At 35.6% G+C, this 22,228-nt stretch overlaps 1 protein-coding gene across 2 annotated transcripts; it reads left to right on the top strand.

Moving 5' to 3' along the window:
- Positions 1–12,905: 12,905 nt before the first annotated feature.
- Positions 12,906–18,721, top strand: LOC121748569 (cleavage and polyadenylation specificity factor subunit 6-like). 2 transcript variants are annotated; one of them, XM_042143009.1, is made up of 3 exons: positions 12,906–13,031; positions 13,443–15,699; positions 18,181–18,721. In XM_042143009.1, exon 2 carries the CDS (start codon positions 13,487–13,489, stop codon positions 15,641–15,643), a length of 2,157 nt encoding a protein of 718 aa, XP_041998943.1. In that variant the 5' UTR covers positions 12,906–13,031; positions 13,443–13,486; the 3' UTR covers positions 15,644–15,699; positions 18,181–18,721. The 2 variants fall into 2 exon arrangements, with proteins under 2 accessions (XP_041998943.1, XP_041998944.1); XM_042143010.1 differs by having other exon boundaries at positions 18,184–18,721.
- Positions 18,722–22,228: the final 3,507 nt, after the last annotated feature.

The following is a 22,228-nucleotide window of genomic DNA, read 5'->3' on the forward strand; positions in this document are numbered from 1 at the left end:
GCTTCGAATGCCCTAGCCATTTCTGAGAGTTGTCCCTGTGCAACATTGGTTATTGTGTAACACCCCTTACCCAGTTAATTTAATAATCGAATAAGTGATGTCACCTTTTGAGTACCAATCCCGACTTAATAGAAAATCCTTGATTCTTTTTTTTATACAGAGAGATTATTTTCCTTTACTTGGCAAACGGAAAACTGCTATATATCGTCTGAAATTAGACCATAAACCTGTTTCCGAAAGTCTATATATAAATATATATATATATATATATATATATATATATATATTTATACAACCTGGATAGAGAAGTAAATGAAACGTCTGAACTACATTACACTTTCTATACATGTCACATCTAGAATATCTGAAAGAATTTTCCGAACACAAAAAGGTTGGCTAGTGACCTGACTTGAGCAGCTGTACATCGAAAGAGTTAATCTGCAGGGGGGAAAAGAGGAATGGAATGAGCTTCAACAAGCTCAGTAGTATAATCAACATTAGAGCCTAATTTCCGGAGTTAAAGTAAACATTATGCAACCTATGTGTTTTCATTAGTATTAATCCAGAAAACACTCCAAGGCCTACCTCATCATATCTATTTAAATATGTCTAATATCAGAAACCCCCAACATCATAATCATAAGTTTAGGTCGTCATTCCTTGATCTCATGGAATTTACCAGATACATAGTCACATATAAATTCAAAAACCAATAAGATAGAACACGAAGTAAAGTGCACATCACCAATTATCGAGTTAACCACAGAATATGTCACAATATTATTTATACACCAACGCATATACAGATCGCCAACATTCTCATAACCATATACATATCAAAATAACCAACAATAAGTCTGACCTTTCCTCCTTTGATTTCTTGGGACTTATTGAAGGCATAATCATATAAACTCATAATATACCAATAAACATGATCAATTATCAATTGCTAGTGTCAAGCAACATCATAACTTCATACAACGTCAAATCATATCAAACAATGTCAGATTCACCCTTTTTGCATCAGAGGATCATTAGCATCAGAATGTATCATTTAGCATCACATAAGAATATAGCTTTCACATATCCAAACACATATAACAAAATCTGCTCTCATGTACCAGATATATCATAACACATATAACAGTCACCATTGTTCTCACATATCAGAACACATATAGCCCCATTAAGTGCTTAGTGACAAACTAGGGTACGCGGACCAGATCATAAACAGAATCAGATACAGACGCGGCCATGGTCCTCGAGAGGACGCCGCACAGACCACCCATTAGGGTGCAGACAGATAATCAGACCACCCATTAGGGTGCATATCAGACAGATCAGATAGGGGCCCATCAGATAGGGGCCCATCAGATAACAGACGATCCTCGCTTCGGTTATCCAGAAGACGAGAGATCACAGATAATGCAGCGCTGCTGTCCTATGGCATGCCAATTGTACCCACAGAACACACTTAAGCACGAGGCGTAAACAAGGTCAAATATACTCATTTTCATATCAATACTTATTTTCAATAGTCACTAACATAACACATCAGTATCATCTTTTCATACCATATCAGATCAGATAAACATATTAATTTTCAACTCTCACAATACCATCGCATATACAAAATTCACATAATTCACGTCACAAATAACATATACAAATCACATAAAAGCACATAAGATTCTATATACAATAGCGTAGACTTAATTCAGGAATTAAGACCTAATGTAGAATACACTACCTCAAAACCGAGAATGCCTTACTGGAATCAGTTTATCCTTTGCCTTCTCGATGCTCATGCTATCTCTCAGGGAAGAATTTCCTTTTAATATATGTAACTTTTATCAACAACACTACCAATAATGATTCATAACAAGTTCTGTTTACAATTACTTTGATCTACTAACATATTTTAGCTTTTTTCAGAGAACTGTATATTTCTTCCAAATTCCAAACCAACAACTTAACACCAAATCAAAGTTAAAATCTTATGAACTCGTGCACTAACTAATTGCATAAAGACTCAATTTAATCCACCAACCTTAGTCTGAACATTTAGAATATAACCCCAAAAGCTTATCGTGAGCATCTTTAATAAAAATAAATATAAAACTCCTCCAAATTCTATGTTGTGTATGGGCTATCCCAAACCTTCCCTTGCCAAGAATACACATTTCATGTTTATTAATGTGAAATTTATGTGTAGAAGATCAATTCCAAGGTCAATCCAAAGCAGCTTAACAAATTTCTCTATTAAAAAAAGAAGAATCTTAAGCTTTGCAACATTTACACCCCAAGATAAACATTTTATTCTATATCGTCTCTCCAATTATCTCTGGGCAAGGAGTCAGAAATTAAATGGTCAGATCTGCAGATTTGCACCTATTTTACTTGAATTCCAAATTAGGGAAAAATTTGATTATGAACCGTAGCTTTAATTTGAAGAAGTAATTGAATAAATAAGAGATGTAAGAGACTTGCTTATGGAAAAAGGGAAACAATTCCAGCTTATAGCTGCCGGAAAAAGGCGACGGTGGTGGCGGAATCGGTCGGACCACCGCTGCAGAGAGAGTTGTAAGTGTGTGGGAGTGTAGAGAGGGAGAGGTGTGACGAGACAGAGAGGTAGACAAGGAGGGGTTGCCGGAGGTGTGGCGGTGCTCCACGGAGGAATGTGAGCATAGCTGAAGTGGTGGGTGTGAGGTGAAAGTGTGAAAATTGTGGGATGGATTAATCCCGTAGGTTCCAGAAGAATGCATAGGAAAGAAAATCTCATTCAATTTTCCAATTTCTTTTTCTATTTCTTTAAATCACTCTTTTTTTCCTTATTCTTTCTCTATACTTCTAATAATAAACACCACAAACAAATAATTCACATTGTAAGAACTATCTACACACTTCTGGAATTAATTTTCTTACCAACCCAACATACTAAGTTATAGTACTAATTAAGACCTATAAATTAATTTATTTACGTCCTCCAACGCATTTGAACTAATTTAAATTTTCAAAATTTTCAGACCATTACAACTCTCCCCCCTTAGGAAATTTCGTCCTCGAAATTGATACCTAAATCGAAGAGACAGAATGTTGTTTTCATATCATATTCTCTCAAGGAATTTTTTTTTTCAATCTCATCAACATCAGATAGCAGAATCTCAAATGATCACATAAGCATGTAGTGAAGCTTCTGTAAGCCAATCACTATCACAGTAGTTCAAAGATTTTAAATCATAGTAACCAAACCAACATGAACTCAAGAGTTTTAAATCTTCAATTTGTCACAAGTCACAATCTCTCACCAACAATTAGTTTTGCAAGATAATCTTAGATCCGATCATCGTAGGCTCAAGGATTAGTCTCAGTAAGCACAAATTATAGGTTTATCGCAACTCAGATTTGAATGAACCTCAAGAACTTTCATAACATAACAAGTGTAGGAAAATCTTAAGTCAGTTCCATTTTCGATCGAACAACTCATACTCAAAAAAAGAAAGGAAAGAGAACTTTATATAAAGTGAATGATTGATTCGAAGATAAACGTGATATAAATTTGGGGAGAGGAATCTCCATGATTGTCAATGAGATTGGATTGTTCAATGACAGAGAAATGCAAACCGTACTTCACCAAAAGCAATGTTTGTAATATAAGAGCCATAAGACATCCGGTTCAAATTCAGACATAGAGACACTATTCACCAGAGAGAGAGTGTTTCGAAAATACCTCGATATCTCGAGTGGATTATTCAGAAAGGATCATAAGAAACTTACCGACAAGACAATCAATTTATCTTTGATAGAAGTTCTGGTAGCAGAAACTAACATCAGATGGTCAAAAATATCACCAACTCCAATAGGCAAGGGTACAGTACAGTATCGAATTATAGAAGGTTACACATTACGGAAGAAATAGGTATGGAAACACATATTGCCTCCTAGTAAGCCAAAACAGAAGATCCTGGACAAGGTGATCCAAACTCAGATACAAAGAAATCCATTAAGGCATGACTTTCTAGTGCAGATGTACGAGAAATATTAGATGACAGGAGACAGAGATTGACATAGAGATTGGTTAATACGGTTCACATGATTTAGGAAATTATTGAGGCAAAAATGGATCATTAACTTATTGGATGCATCAAGTGAATAATAAGTGGTTAAACTTGATCTTCAAAAGAAAATTAAGAGATTGACCATCTAAGATGTTCAACTAATATGATATCACAAAAAGATATTTCAGATCAAGACATGAAGATACCAATTGGAAGATTTGATCCACAAATTCCATGGAATGGAAAATCAGCAGGAAACAACAATGACGAGAAAATAGATGATCCCTTTAATACATTGTAGTAGAGTGACTGATCAAAAGATTTCATCAAATAATTACCGAACAAGCTTGGAAAAGGTAACCGATGGTAAGAATGAATTGACAATAAGTCCAATGAAATGACTTCAAAGTTAAAACCCATTGGTTTGTCGAAGAAGGACGCTACTAAGATTCGAGTTACATGGAGTGGCCAGTTCCACTTAACTACTTTCTCAGTCACATGGAAACTTTGCTCCATAATTCAGATATTTATTACCTCCCAGAACAATTTAAGCATCTGTAGGACATAAGCGAATGGTCAATAATCTGAAAGTCAAAAAGCATGATTGAAGTGGTAAAATTTTCAATAGAACAGAGACTGATTAGCATATTCTCTGAGCCACATCTGGTCTTATGTTAACAAACATCATGGTTAAGGTTCAATAGGAACATACGAATCATATCGTGGCTGGCTCCATATGTTTCGAAGATAGTTCAAAGAAAAACAACTCAGAGATGATGATTGAAGCAGAGTCGTTGGAGATAATGGTAAAACATCAACTCAATCTCAAATTGCAGAAAGGTCTCGAGATAGAAGACAATTTAAGGCTAAAAGAAGGAATCATTGTAATTTCAGCAGGAAAGAACGTCAATAATTTATATCGAAGGGGTCAATCAAAGATATTATGGTTAATGTGTCATCTCTTAAAAACAACAATCGAAGAGGTTTTGTCAAAATGAAAGACATAAGCTTGAATAACTTCAACACCAAACATTTAGTGACAAAAGCACACAAGTAAAGAATTATTGTCATTAGAGACAATAAATCACAAAGGACAGAAGGTTCAACCAAAAGTATCCCAAGTTTCAAGGGTAAGAATCATGTTTCACATATACTGCAAGTGGCTCCAGACTCGGTATAGAAATAATGACACAGTGGTGGTAGATAAGTAAACACTTAATGTTTAGATGACCCGGAAGGATACAATTATTAGGAATTAATCAAAGAAGATAATTCTCCAAGGTAACAGTACTAGCAGGAAAAATCACTTCCTTCAATTATCTTATAGGGTCAACAAAAAGGCAAACACGTTTGAGGGTCCCAAACAACAATTCTCAAAGGAAGAGATCACGAAGGATAACTCTCATTTGGCATATTCATATTACTACACCGTATCAGTTAAAGGAGCTTTAAAGCCTAGTTTTGATGAATGATCAGATCAGTGGACAACCAAAGTGGACTTTTTCGTTTTGTTGTTGAGAAAGTTCTACTCAGAAAGCGAGGGCAAGCCAAACTTGAGGAAGAGAACACGACGACGACTGACATCGTATATAATATAGGTTGAAGAGCCAATTTAAAGGGCAACAGATGCAGTTTTTTTTTTCAATAGCCGGCCAAATGACTATAGGATCATCGGTCTACTCAACCTCAATTCACCATTTCAAACCTTATACGGAAGGGTTTTCCATATCACTCAGAAACTAAAAGTTGTCAATTCTTGAAGCCAAAAAAACATGTACACATCAGGCCACTAGCAATGACTCAAATCAAAATCCTATGTGGCATGTTTCTAGACACATCTAAACACGTCTCAAGCCTAGGACCGCCTAAACCTAGGCTCTAATACCAAACTTGTAACACCCCTTACCCAGTTAATTTAATAATCGAATAAGTGATGTCACCTTTCAGTACCAATCCCGACTTAACAGAAAATCCTTTATTCTTTTTTTATACAGAGAGTGATTATTTTCCTTTACTTGGCAAACGAAAAAACTGCAATATATCGTCTGAAATTAGACCATAAACCTGTTTCCGAAAGTTAATATATATATATATATATATATATATATATATATATATATATATATATATATATATATATATATATATATATATATATTGATATATATATATATAGAGGTGTGATCAAATACAAACTCTCTATAATACAAATTATACAAACTATGTCACCGGAGTGTACAAATTCTGTCACCGGAGTGTACAAATTATGTCAACAGGGGTCGATGTCAACGGACTGTACAAATTCTGTCACCGGGGTTCGATGTCAACGGGATGTACGGAGTGTACAAATTCCGTCGACGGGGGTGTCCAAATTCTGATTTTTCGATGTCAAAATGTTGACATTAGAAAAATCTCTTATATTAACCGTTGATTAATTGTATTAAGTGAGTAGGATTAAAGTTTGTATAGTTTGTATTATAGAGGGTTTGTAGTTTATCACACCCCTATATATATATATATATATATATATATATATATATATATATATATATATATATATATATATATATTTATACAACCTAGATAACGAAGTAAATGAAATGTTCGAACTACATTACACATTCTCTACATGCCACATCTAGAATATCTGAAAGAATTTTCCGAACACAAAAAGGTTGGCTAGTGACCTGACTTGAGCACTTGTACATCGAAAGAGTTAATCTGCAGGGGAAAAAGAGGAATGGAATGAGCTTCAACAAGCCCAGTAGTATAATCAACATTAGAGCCTAATTTCCGGAGTTAAAGTAAACATTATGCAACCTATGTGTTTTCATTATTATTAATCCAGAAAACACTCCAAGGCTTACCTCATCATATCTATTTACATATACCTAATACCCTACATCATAATCATAAGTGTAGGTCGTCATTCCTTGATCTCATGGAATTTACCAGATACATAGTCACATATAAATTCAAAAACCAATAAGATAGAACACAAAGTAAAGTGCACATCACCAATTATCGAGTTAACCACAGAATATGTCACAATATTATTTATACACCAACGCGTATACAGATCGCCAACATTCTCATAACCGTATACATATCAAAATAACCAACAATAAAAGTCTGACCTTACCTTCTTTGATTTCTTGGGACTTATTGAAGGCACAATCATATAATCTCATAATATACCAATAAACATGATCAATTATCAATTGCTACCAGATACATAGTCACATATAAATTCAAAAACCAATAAGATAGAATACAAAGTAAAGTGCACATCACCAATTATGGAGTTAACCACAGAATATGTCACAATATCATTTATACACCAATGCGTATACAGATCGCCAACATTCTCATAACCATATACATATCAAAATAACCAACAATAAAAGTCTGTCCTTTCCTCCTTTGATTTCTTGGGACTTATTGAAGGCATAATCATATAATCTCATAATATGCCAATAAACATGATCAATTATCAATTGCTACCAGATACATTGTCACATATAAATTCAAAAACCAATAAGATAGAACACAAAGTAAAGTGCACATCACCAATTATCGAGTTAACCACAGAATATGTCACAATATTATTTATACACCAACGCGTATACAGATCGCCAACATTCTCATAACCATATACATATCAAAATAACCAACAATAAAAGTCTGACCTTTCCTCCTTTGATTTCTTGGGACTTATTGAAGGCATAATCATATAATCTCATAACATACCAATAAACATGATCAATTATCAATTGCTACCAGATACATTGTCACGTATAAATTCAAAAACCAATAAGATAGAACACAAAGTAAAGTGCACATCACCAATTATCGAGTTAACCATAGAATATGTCACAATATTATTTATACACTAACGCGTATACAGATCGCCAACATTCTTATAACCATATACATATCAAAATAACCAACAATAAAAGTCTGACCTTTCCTCCTTTGATTTCTTGGGACTTATTGAAGGCATAATCATATAATCTCATAATATACCAATAAACATGGTCAATTATCAATTGATACCAGATACATTGTCACATATACATTGTCACATATAAATTTAAAAACCAATAAGATAGAACACAAAGTAAAGTGCACATCACCAATTATCGAGTTAACCACAGAATATGTCACAATATTATTATACACCAACGCGTATACAGATCGCCAACATTCTCATAACCATATACATATCAAAATAACCAACAATAAAAGTCTGTCCTTTCCTCCTTTGATTTCTTGGGACTTATTGAAGGCATAATCATATAATCTCATAATATACCAATAAACATGGTCAATTATCAATTGCTACCAGATACATTGTCACATATAAATTCAAAAACCAATAAGATAGAACACAAAGTAAAGTGCACTTCACCAATTATCGAGTTAACCACAGAATATGTCACAATATTATTTATACACCAACGCGTATACAGATCGTCAACATTCTCATATCCATATACATATCAAAATAACCAACAATAAAAGTCTGACCTTTCCTCCTTTGATTTCTTGGGACTTATTGAAGGCATAATCATATAATCTCATAACATACCAATAAACATGATCAATTATCAATTGCTACCAGATGCATTGCCACGTATAAATTCAAAAACCAATAAGATAGAACACAAAGTAAAGTGCACATCACCAATTATCGAGTTAACCATAGAATATGTCACAATATTATTTATAGACTAACGCGTATACAGATCGCCAACATTCTCATAACCATATACATATCAAAATAACCAACAATAAAAGTCTGACCTTTCCTCCTTTGATTTCTTGGGACTTATTGAAGGCATAATCATAATCACAAATTCAAACAGACTTTTTAGCATCGTGGCCTTAAGGTATAAATGTCAAGGTACACAAAATATTTCAATAATGCACAATATCAATTAAAGTACACAAACTATATGCAAATATCATACTCCCTCCGTCCCTTAAAAATAGATCACATTTGTTATTTTGGGATGTCCCTTAAAAATAGACCAATTCTAATCAAAGAAACGCTTTTCTCTCTAATGAGGTGGGTCTTATTCTACACTAACAATACTCCAATCATTTTTTCTTTCTACCTCCCTCTCTTATTTTACCAAGTATGCATTAAAATTCGTGTCATTTCATATGTCTATTTTTTAAAGACGAAGGGAGTAACATGTTGGAAATTATTTATCATCATATATTCAAGAAGACATAAGTGAATATAAATAAAACAATATATTCGAACAACATGTATTTCACCTAAAACCATAAATATAATAGGATCGAAATATACCTTTACGATCCATAGCGTAAGCGATTGAGGAAGGAGGAGACGATTTCCTTGAACTCTTTTCGGCGTAGTGGCGCAACTCTAACTCTAAGGATTTGTTTCTCTCTCTTTCCCTCGTTTATGTACGCTCTTTAATGTGTGTGATTTGATGAGATCACCACACTGATATTTATAAGCAGAGAGATGACAAACCCTAATTATCCAAACTTAAAAGCCCTTTCCATCAAAGTGGCTATTAAAATAATTAATGTACATTTCTTATTGATAAAAATATGAATTGATACTACTAATTGATCATAATCAATTTTAATCAAATTATAAATATATGTACACATGTTTCTTTCCTTAATAGCCAAGGGAATGAAATATCCATTCTAATTAATGGCCAATCAACGGCAGACATATATATTCACATATATTCTCTCAGTATTAGTCAATTATATAAGGACTAATCAATAAATTGACAACGTCTCTTATTTTTTAGAAATGCTCACAAAATATAAAAAATCGATCCAATCGGTTGGCAGTTTACGGTTTAGCTGGTTGGTTTTTCCTGTTAATGGTTGCACAATAATTTTCACTAGTTTTCATAAGCGAATTGGAAATAACCAAGTATTAGTTTAGAGCTTAATCGATCGAATCTGTTCTGGCTAAAAAATATAGTCCCTGTCCCCCAAGAAATATGTGATTATCACAAGTTTTAATGTATAATTGATAAAATAAAAGAGAATGAGAAAAGTTGTTGAAACTGTGTATTGGATAGTAGGGCCTATAAATAATAAAGTAAAAAAGGAGAAAAATGTTGCAATAAATAAATATGAACTATTTTTATGACGAAAAATGAAATATGACCTATTTCTACAGGACGGAAGGAGTACGTATTTATTTTTGAAAAATGCTCACAAAATTTAACAAAACCGATCCACAGCCAACCAGATGTTCATCAAAACAGATCCATCCGGTCGGAGTACAATATTTCATTAGTTTACATATGCGAAGTCAACAAGACCAGTATCAATTCACAACTATATATATTGAATCTCATTGGCACAAAAATAAATTATTTTTGAAAAATTCTTACAAAATTCAAAAAATCAACCCGGTTGGTAGTAGATTGTCAACTCGGTCAGTTTCCCGTAGGGGTGAGTCTTTGTTTTTTTACCCAAATCAAATCGAATGGAAAATTAAAATTTTATGAAAATGAATACATGTAACTGAATTATCTGAAAAATCGAACAAAAAAAAACCGAAATCCAAACAATGAATACTGATCCGAACTGAAAAAATTGAGATTGCATGAATATATCCAAAATCTGAAAAACTTAACTCCAAACTATAAAATCGAACCCAAAAAACTGAAACTATACAATATATCCCAAAAAAACCGAAATTTGAAAAAATAACTTTCGATAATTGGCACAAAATACATTCCATATCACATCAACCAATTAACTAATCTTTATTAATATCTTTATCTAAATAATTGCAATCCTTATAAAATATAAATATTACTACTATTATACTATTTAATATTTATTAATATAAATCAATACAAATAGAGTTTGTTTTTAGTTATTAATATATTATATGTATAATAATTAAAAGAATTTCGGTTCTTTGTTTATAATATTTGAACAGAACAAACCAAATCGAATTTTAAATTATGAGTTGGTTCGGATCGGATATTCGATATTAGATATTTTTTCTCCCCCTAGGTTGGTGGTTAAAATGGCACGATAGTTTTCATATGCAAACTAGATCGAACCAAGTATCGATTCATAACTTAATCGATTGAATAGGCCTGTCCGGCTCAGTTTTAAAACATTGAGTCTTCACTAAAGAAAATGTGAATGTATAATTTATTATAGAGTAAAAAACAAATTTAGTCCAAAACCTATGACCAAAAAACAAATTTAGTCCGAAACCTATGACCAAAATACGAAATTGATCCTAAACTTGTGACCGTTAGTTTTTTTATGGAATCTTAAAAAAAGACCACTCCAACAAGGATTTCATTTGTTATGGACTGTTTTTCAAAAAGTAAATGTTTTGGACCAAATTCGTATTTTGGTCATATAGTTAGTACCAAAATTGACATTTAATCTTAATTATTGCATATAAATTTTTATAAACTCTGTCTATGAAAGTTTCCAAACATGGTAAGGTTTTGCATATAGACAAAATAATAAAGAACTTTTAAAAGGAAAATCACAACATAGAGAAACATACCTTGCTGATTGGGAAAGGCAGTGTTGAAATAATCCCAATGTTGTTGCTCCCACACGTAGTCCATAACTATAAAATAACTTGTTCCCTCCGATTGTCTATGAAGCATTTCTTGAAGGTTTTGTAGGAGATACATCTTGTCCTTGGTCGACTGCTCCAATTTCTGGATTTCTTCAACTATATTTAAGATAGTTATCAACTGATTATATGCCCAGAGGAAGTATTATAAATACATATGTAAAAGCACAATTATATACTTCCTCTGTTTCATGAAAATAGACACTTTTGGGGTGGCAAACCAACTTGGGAGCTTCAAATAAATGTCGGTTCAGTTTGTAATTCGCAAGTACTTCAATCCAACCAAGCACCAAGCACCGAAAAGAGTTGGGCACTTTCTTAAACCCAAATCTATCAAGGTAGAGTGTCTAAAGGAGTTGAAAGCTAATCCAGTAAGGAGTTGGAATATCCGTAAGACAGCTGATCTCAGTGAGGAAAACAGAGTGAAGATACTTATTCTTAAACCCAAATCCAGTGGGCAATTTCCTAAACCCAAATCCATTAAGGTAGAGTGTCTTAAGGAGTTGAAAGCTCATTTCTCTCTGATGAGGTGAGACTCATTCTCTACTAACAATACTTTAGAAACTCCTTTCTCTCTAATGAGGTGAGACTCATTCTCCACTAACAATACTTTAATTATTTTTTCTTTGTACCTCTCTCTTACTTTACCAATTTTATATTAAAACATGTGTCGAACTCAAAGTGCATATTCTTTAGGGACGGAGGGAGTATTAGAGCATCCGCCATAGCATACTAAAGGTAAAACTAGCGGTAAGGGCGTAGAGACATCCACTATTGCGTTAGGCTAACGCGACAGACGTTCTGAAGTAGGACGAGCGCTCATCCGCGACCTAACACCGTTTGCCGATCGCTAGTCCGCTATTGTGCGGACACCGATCGGCTAGCCAATTTATTTATTTATTATTATTTTAATATTTTTATTTATACTCTATATTTATAACTCACTGCACTTCATTTTTTTAATATTTGATAAACACCTACGATTAGAATAAATTAATCATATTTGTGAATTTGTTTTATTGGCTAGGGCATCGGCTAAACCTAGTGTTAGACTATTATTGTGTTATGGTTAGTTCTAATGATGTGACATGATGTGTTTGTGGTTAGTCCTAATGACTTAGCTATTTGTTAGTCCGCCGTATGATGGATGGATGGATGGACATATTAAGATCACAAGTTTATAAAGAATTATCAAATGAATTAGAGTTGTACTTTTTCTTTTTCGTATAAAGCCCAATAAAGGCCCACACGAGCTGCCAATTTTCTTTGTCGACCATATTTTCGGTTCTACTGTATCTCTCTCCCTCCCTCTCTCTATCTCTCCGACGAATCTAAATTCGCAATTTCATCAGGTCAGCTTCTTATGTCGGATAGATACACTGAATAATAGCGTGGCGATTCAATTTTTTGCATTACCTTTCCGCCCTTTCAATTATTTTTAGTGACGAGCTCCATCAGTTTCGATTCTAGGGTTAGAAAATTTCTCATTCATGGCTTGAATTGATTATGGAATTTTGTGGTTTTGCACAAACATTTTGGCGTCCTTATCATGATTGGCTGTTTGGGTACATTTAGGGTGCTAAATCTCTTCTTGAATGTAGAAATTGAAGTTTTTATTTAATTTCCCGATTTCAATAAATGTTGCGTTTTACCTATAGTTATTCTCTTGGTCTGCAGATCAAAATTTCTGAAGTGGATAATGCCCTCCATTTTTGTTTCCATTTTTGTTTGATCGGTTTTTGTATTTTTAATTTATTTGCCAGGAACATTATTGTAACCCTTATTGTTTAGAGTAGTGAGTCAAGTGATGGATGAAAATGAAGTTGGAGTTGGAGGTGATGGCTACAGTGGAGATCCGAACGAGCAGTTCCACCGGAACGAGGCAATCTCGGCTGTTGCTGATGACGATGGTTTTCTGGGCGAGGAGGACGATGACTATGAGGATCTCTACAATGACGTCAATGTTGGTGAGAACTTCCAGCAGTCTCTTCGTAGGAATGACGATCACCCAGCTCACAGGACTGAGGATGTTCAAGACAAGAAGCTGAACATGGACCTGCCTCCACCTCCTCCGCCACAGATGCAGCTGCAGCCACAGCTTCAGCCGCAACCTCAACCGCAGATAGAGGGTGAAGGTATGGGTTTGCCGGATGAGGCAGCTCCATCTAGGATTCCTGGTTTAGTGGCCGGGTTTCAAGATGTGGGAGTTAGAGGGGATGCCAGTGCAAGTGACGTGGGACTTGGTAGAGGTGCGGGTGGGATAGTTCCTGGTGGTGGGGGTGAATTTAGAGTTGAGTTGGGGCAGTCATCGAATAATATACCTGATTTGGAAAAGCGGGGAGTAAACAACAATGTCCCTAATAATCAACAAATGGTTCACCATCAACAGCCACATGCGGCTAGCATAGGAACTTATGATAATGCAAGGAACTTAGGGAATATGAACGGGACTGGTGGAAATGTGTATGGAGCTGATGGTATGGGTGGAGGGCCTGGTATTGGAGGTGATGGGGCAGTTGGAGGTGGAATTGGGGTTGGCAGTGGGGGTGGAGGGACAGTTCTCTTTGTCGGTGACCTGCATTGGTGGACAACAGATAGTGAACTGGAAGCAGAACTGTGCAAGTATGGACCGGTAAAAGAGGTGAAGTTCTTTGATGAGAGAGCTAGTGGCAAGTCCAAGGGATACTGTCAAGTCGAGTTTTTTGATCCTGGAGCTGCCACTTCCTGCAAAGAAGGAATGAATGGCCATGTTTTCAATGGGCGTCCCTGCGTTGTTGCTTATGCCTCACCATATACTGTTAAAAGAATGGGTGAAGCCCAGGTTAATAGAAATCAACAACAGATGGGTGGGACAGCTGTTAACCAACCAAGGAGAGGCCCTGCAGATTTACCCAGTAAACCTGGTGGAGTTGGTAACAATATACATGCTGGTGGGAATCCTCACAATGGTGGTGATAATAATGGCAGGGGTTTTGGGAGAGGAAACTGGGGTAGAGGTAATGCTCAGGGAGGGATTAATAACAGAGGCCCAGTTGGCCCCATGAGGAGTAGGGCTGGTGGAATGGCTGGTCGTGGCTTAGCTGGTAACGGATTTGGTCAGCTTGGTGGAGCCCCTCCAATGATGCACCCTCAGGCCATGATGGGCCAAGGTTTCGATCCTGCTTTTGCAGGTCATATGGGGAGAATGGGTGGTTATGGTGGATTTCCTGGTGCTCCTGCAGCTCCCTTTCCGGGCATCTTGTCTTCATTTGGGCCTGTCGGGAATGTCGGTTTGCCCGGTGTAGCTCCACATGTTAATCCTGCGTTCTATGGGAGGGGGATGCCCTTAGGTGGCATGGGGATGGGTCCCACTCCTGGAGTTGATGGGCCTAATATGGGAATGTGGTCAGATCCTAATATGGGAGGATGGGCTGGAGATGAACATGGAGCGAGAGCAGGGGAATCTAGTTATGGGGAAGAAGCTACATCTGACCATCAGTATGGGGAGGGGAGTCAAGAGAGGGGGCCGTGGACAAATACCGTGAAGGATAAAGATAGAGGGTCAGAAAGGGACTGGTCTGGCTCTTCTGAAAGAAGGTACAGAGATGATCGAGGAGCTGGGTATGAAAGAGATGCGTCTAGAGAGAAGGATGTTCGACAAGATCATGATTGGTCAGAAAGGAGACATCGTGATGACAAAGATGTTGGCAGAGACAGGCAAAAAGAGCGGGAAAAGGATCGTGAGCGTTCCACAGACCATGAGCGTGGTGGCCGTGAACGTGAAAGAGAACGACGTAGAGATGATAGAGACAGATATGGTGATCATCATAGGCACAAAAATCGCGAGGCAGAATATGATGATGACTGGGACAGGGGAAGATCATCAAGATCGCACGGAAAGTCAAGGGTATCTCATGAGGAAGAGCATAGATCACGGTCAAGGGATGCTGATTATGGGAAGAGGCGGCGTCTGACCTCCGAGTAACTCTAATGGATTGCAGGGCAACTTGAAGATACTGCTTCTCTTCTTGCTGGATGCTAGTAAGTTCTCCTACTCTATTATTCTTATTGAATTTATTCATATGTTATACTTTTTTGACTTTGTTATTTGTTTTAATTGCAATCTCTTCTTAGTTGTAAAATTAGCCTTTGACTTTCTTTGTTATGTTGATTTTAGTTGGATCATTACACACCAATAAAGCATCAGATTTTGGTCATGCATATCTGTCTGTTGATTCCCTTTCTTGAAAACCTAAAACTAAAGTTGAGCTGCCTATTAGGTTTATTTTATAGTATTTCTAACTCTGAACTGACAGTTTCCATTTTTTAGTTTAGGTACCTCTCAGCATGGTTAAACTTTGACTTTTTGAGAATGTTGGTGCATTTCCTTAACTTCTTTTTTATTCACTGGATATTCTTCTTGAGCAAAAAGTTTCAGATTAGTTGAAAAACTTAAGCAAGAATTAAATGTTAGTTAGCAATTATCACCTGGCATGATCGAGTAGAAAGGACCACACAGGAACTTAAGAACCAAACACGAATGTTAATTAATAAACAATCTCGAAATAATAGGAATCAACAAAGGAGATAATTTTCAGTTCCCCAGTGCTAGGCCCCGCTATTCTCCAAAATGAATCCTAGATGCCTCTGTGTACGGAAAACAGCCCTTTTATTTTACAGAGCCAGGGCAAAATGGCCAAAGCCTGACCACTGTCTAGCTCTAATCTAATTTTGAGAAAACTAACTCAACAAGATAATTATCTGTTAAATGAAATAACAGAAAATAGATGCGTAAACGTCCTCTTGCTTGCCTTTTTCTCTCATAAATTGGTTATCTAGCAAGGCATTTCGATTGATAAATTTTCTTTTGGACTGCTTTGTTTGTTTATTGGGTGTAGGTAGTGCTGAGTGGGGGTTAGAGTTTTCTAAGTTATGTGTGCTTATTTCAGTGAGGATCGCCTTTCTGCTGGCACAAGAAAAGAATTTTTACATGAATTTTATATGTGTTTATTTTGTAAGTTACAATTTTTAATGGGCTCACGAAACGACATTAGGTCTGAGCTTTTTTATGTAATAATAAAATTGCAAATCAATCAACTAGGGGTGTGCATTCGAGTTTCGGTTCGGTTTTTTGTCAAAACCGAACCAAAACCGAATTTAGTTCAAAATCCAAACCGAACCGAACCCGAAAAACCGAAAACCGAACTTAAAAAATCGAAAAACCCGAACAAAACCGAAAAAACCGAAAAAATAAATATAATATTAATATATATATATGTGTGTGTGAAATTTATTTTATTTTATATATACTAATAGAATATTTATATATAATATAAAATTAATAATACATATAATATATATAATATAGTAGAATTTATTAAAAGAATATACTATATATTATATATAATATAATATATTAAATTAATAGAATATATATATAATTCGGTTATTCGGTTTTTCGGTTTTTTTCTTCGCCCGAACCGAACCGAACCGAACCGAAAAACCGAAATTTTTGTATTTTCAAAACCGAACCGAACCGAAAAACCGAAATAACCGAACCGAATTTCAAAATTTCGGTTTAGTTCGGTTCGGATATTCGGTTTCCGGTTTTTTTGCTCACCCCTACAATCAACTTATCAAAAAAGTTATATATGCTCCAAAAGTAGCTATAGAACGTAACCCTATCTTGACTTGTCATGTCTATCCTCCAAAGTAAACAGGTTATTAATGTATAGATTATATGGACCTCCAAATATTATTCTCACAAATAGTTAAAGTGAGAACTGGATTTAGGACTCTGATCCATGAAATGGACGGAGTCCTATCAACTGTTCCCTGCTCTGCAAAATTTGTTCTCGACTTTTATTTTATACCTGACATAGTTACATAAAGCCCAGTGATGTCAATGGTGCGTAGATGGCTCTATGATGTAGATGGTGATAACAAATTGGGGATTATTAATTAAAAATATTTTCTGATCCTTGAAGAACTGCTGTCTCCTTTTTGTGTTAGGCGAAGGCTAATTTAGAAGTACATCTCAGATTGTTGGCTAATTTAGAAGTACTTCTCAGATTGTTTTTAATATATACCCATGTAATGGAAGGGTGAAGTAGTATATTAACACATATTTGCAAACACAGGAATATATTTTAGCATTAAATTTGATGAGGAAAATATACAGTTAGAGAGCAGTTTCCTGGCTAAAAAAAGTAGAAAATTGTAACGATGTATTATCTGTTGCCTCTTACTCATTGCATAGTAGTTTCTTGTAGGATTTTTTTGTGAGATCTAACACACCTAGCACAATTAAGGAGTACTGTATGCCATTTTTTACTTACACCCATCTTGTTGGACAGCTTTATTTTTATTTAAATATGTCTATTCAATCATTTATTCTGATTATGTCATTGATATTGCTATTGGGGTGCTGATTTAAGGTCAATTAGCACTGCAACACCCCTAGTAGATATCTGGTTGATACTGACAGTATATAACTCGGGTCTAACATATTTGTTCCGACAGTAGTTGGGAGCCGTGATATTCTGTTGGAAGTTGTTCGGCTGAAGTCTGGAGGAGTCCAGCAAAAACAGATAGGTGTATGCATAAAGATTCTACTTAGGAGAGGATGAGATGGCATGGGGACAACACCTCTTCGTGTTCGCTAGGCAGAACCTTCTATTTAGTTTTCAGACATTTTCATTTATGTTTAATTCGATTGTGTCTTTAACAAATCAATGTTGTGGATGATGGTTTAAAATGCTGAAGTCTAGCCTGAGACACTGAATATTTGAAAATGAATTGTTGTATGAATATGATGTAATAGATTAAAAGACTTAGGATGTTCCCTCTTTGCCCCATATTTTTGTTTTGAATTTTGTTCATGTAATTGTTTCTGCCCTGTTTTTAGTTGGGTGTAACTTGTTTAATTGATTTGGGCAAATATCATGTAGCAGTAGAGCATAGTAGTAACTATAGACAGCTAACAAATGTATATGTGTTTGTATGTAGAAATCGATTTGTATATATGAAAAAGAGGAAAATGATGTGTGTATTCATTGTTTTATGATTTGCTGTGTTTAACTTTATGTATCCCCCTCGTATTTACCTTTACTCTTTTATAATAACTTTTATTTGATTAACCCGAAACTTGAATAGGATTGACATGGTGAATTGGAAAATTTAAATTCGTTGTAAAAAATTTTTAAACTTTAAAACATGCTTGGATATTTCTTAAAAGGGTTATTTGCTCGTAAATATATACACTTTCACAATTTTCTGTTATTTCCTCCAAATTTTATTTTTTTTAATATAAATACATTAATTTTAAAATTTTCTAGTTTTTCTCCAAATTAAAAAATCAGAACTGATGTGACAATTTAAAACTTATGGGGCAATTATAATTTTGATTTAAATAATTTAAATAACTAAAAATTAAAACTAAAATTCTATGTCATCATCTTCTTCACCTATCTCTCTCCTTACTCTTCTTCCAAGTTGTAGAACCAATATGTCATCCCAAGGCATATCCCACTCGAGCATTGGGTCAAGTTGCTCCAAGTCGTGGGACTCCATATCAATTCTAACAGCAAATAAAAATTAGAATTTGGGGAAAAATCACAGAAGTACTAACGGAATTAGATTTCAGTATAAAAGGTGTAAGTTTTGATTTGACCAGGGAGCCCAAAAATGCATCAAAGACGAAGAAACAATTTTGGTGGGATGACATGAAGAGGGGCATATCATCGTTTATAGAGAGATGCCTGGCTTGTAGCAAGTGAATGCTCTACATCAACGATCCTATGGAAAATTGCAACCCCTTGAGATTCCTGAGTGGAAAAGGGAGAACATTGCAATGGACTTCGTGACGGGACTGCCAAAGTCCCAACGAGGAAACACTGCCATTTGAGTGATTATAGATCGTCTCACCAAAAGTGCTTGATAAGGCTCATTTCATGCATCGGTTTAAGGGTAAAAAGTACGCTACTTGATCGGTTTTATCGCGGAAAACAAGTGTTAAATGTGCAAGAATGCCGCTTGACCAAGGCAACAAGGCCAAACTGACCAAGCTAGTACAATAGGCGAAAATGTCAGATATCGGGGGGAGTTGATCAAGGGGAGTAACCAAGCAGTTAAGGAAGGGACCACTGAATTTCAGAAGAAGGACAAGCGAGGCTATGAGCTGGATGGTGCGCAGCATTCTGTTATCAAGGACAACGTTTTAGAAGGGGACACGTGCTGATATATGAGACGCAAGGACAGAGCTGAGTCATGAGTTTGTTACTGAAAAGCATCGACATTCTAGAAGAAGAGCACGTAGCAATCGATGAATCGCTCACTCTCAGCGTGAGCGAATATTCCCTGCCAAGATCGTTATCCAGCTGGAGGTCGTTGTCGAGCCTATATATAGAGGATGTGCCACCACATGAAGGGAATGTGATCTTTTACTTTCCGTCTTAGTTTAGTTTAGTTTTCTAGCTTAGTTCAGTTCTCTAGATAGCTTAGCTTAGATAAAGTAATGCTTAGTTAGAAAGGGCGATCAAAGGAGCGCTGCAGAATACTCGATTTCTGTCCGGCGCATTCTTTAGTTTCCCGCCGAGGATCTCCTCGGTTTTACTTGTTTTCGTAATCTCCAAAGTATTAGCTTAGTTTAAATTTCACGCTGTACTGAGTTTAGTTTTAATCGAAGTTATTTCGTTTTCATCCTCGCATTTACTGTTTTAATTTCGTTTCCGAGTACTTGACCCAGTAGTTAAAATTCCCTTGATCAAGTTAGTAAGTTAAATTCTGTCTAGAGTAAAACAGTAGTTAAAAACTCCCAAAAGTTAAAGCATGGCAGCAGTCAACCCCATGTTCACTACTCACACACTTGATACACTATCTTCTCTGTGGGACCGACCCGAACTTGCCGCTTTACTGTTAAAGTAGTGCAAAATTGGGAGTTATAAATTACTTCGGTAGGAATCGAGTGAGAGTGAGATTGCATTGATCAAGTGGCAACGACATTTGCTAACTGATCCAACCGGTTCGGTTATCTTTCATATTAACTTGATCCATTCATGCAACCTCTAATTCGAGGCCTTTCCAGTGCTCACTTCATACCAATCCGTATCACTTATGGATCGGACAAGTTAGCTCAGATCTATGTGCAGTTCCTGGTTTGATCCGGACACTGAAAATGATGGGTAACCATGGAGCGACATTTGCTGCTATTGGTGGAATCTACATGGGGGTGGAGCAGCTTACGCAGAAGCAGCGTATATTAATGGAGCAGTTGGAGGATTTTCTTATTCCAGTTTCAACATCATTTCATATTTGAGAGGATGCAAGTACATGATATGTTTATTTCCTATATATATATTTGCATCTAAACATTCTTTGCTGATTGTGATAAATGGTTTAAAAGGAATGGATGCCTAGAACATTCTAAGGGAGAAACATCAAAAATGTCTTTCTATGTGTTGCTAAGATGTCATCGCCTTTTTGTCTGTTTATGTTTCTGTTTCGTTCAAACTTAAATAAGGCCTATGCTTGGAAGAAATTTTGTCTGAGTTGTGACCAAAAGAAATTAAAAATACGTATATAGGGGGGAGCGTTTCATCAGCCATGTCAAATTAAAGACTATCAAAACAACTTTAAACACTGGTTCTTCTGTTTTAGGCAAAAACATGTTTCTTCACCCCGGGACTCCCAGCAGCCGGGAACAGAGGTATGGGCTTATATTCTCAATCGATAACGCACAATTTTTCTGATTGAAGGCCGAGCTTCGTCCCTAGAATGCAAACGAGCAGCTTCGTCCTGAGTTTGTTCTTGAATCCGGCTAACACTTGATTTTCTCAATTGTGTTTTAGCAGTTCCACTTTTGGTTTGAATCAGTACTCTGATTGGACCATATTGTGATTGTATACATAATATCTTATTGGTAGGTATGATAATCTTTGGTTATGTAATCCACTCTTTTCCAACAACTAAAACATAGTACTAGATCATAAGATAAGAAAGACATTGGTTTTAAGTAATTAATCTTATATAATTTGATGATCACTAGTAGAATAGACAATTTGTATCCATAATAATGCAATTATTACATGAAGTTTGAAATATATTATAGGAGTATCAGCCTTGACAATCAGTAAGTATGTCTGAAGCTCTACCGGTAGCCACGTCTGGGTGTTGGCAAGAGTAATTGTTTTTTAAGTCATCAACAATTGCAAAATAGCAATCCAAATCCATCCTATTATTACGAAGGAAACCACAACATACATTCTGAGGGTGATCACTAATATCGTTGCAGATCTCTTTCAGCAGCCCAAATTTACAATCATCATCCCAAATCTTGTAGCACTCTTTCAGATCCACTTTTACTGAATCACTCATTACAACCAAACTACTTATCATAATCACCATTACCATCACCATGACTCAGTTTTGAGGACTCATGCTTCTAACATAACATGTATAATAACCCTAGTCGCTTTTATAGATGTCATATCCCTCACTTCATTCATTTCATTACTCGTAACCTATCTATGTAATAGTAGTATTTATTGTCACCAACAATTAAATTGTGGAG

The sequence above is a fragment of the Salvia splendens genome, chromosome 9 (assembly GCF_004379255.2).
Source record: "Salvia splendens isolate huo1 chromosome 9, SspV2, whole genome shotgun sequence".
In the NCBI taxonomy this organism is placed as follows: domain Eukaryota; kingdom Viridiplantae; phylum Streptophyta; class Magnoliopsida; order Lamiales; family Lamiaceae; genus Salvia; species Salvia splendens.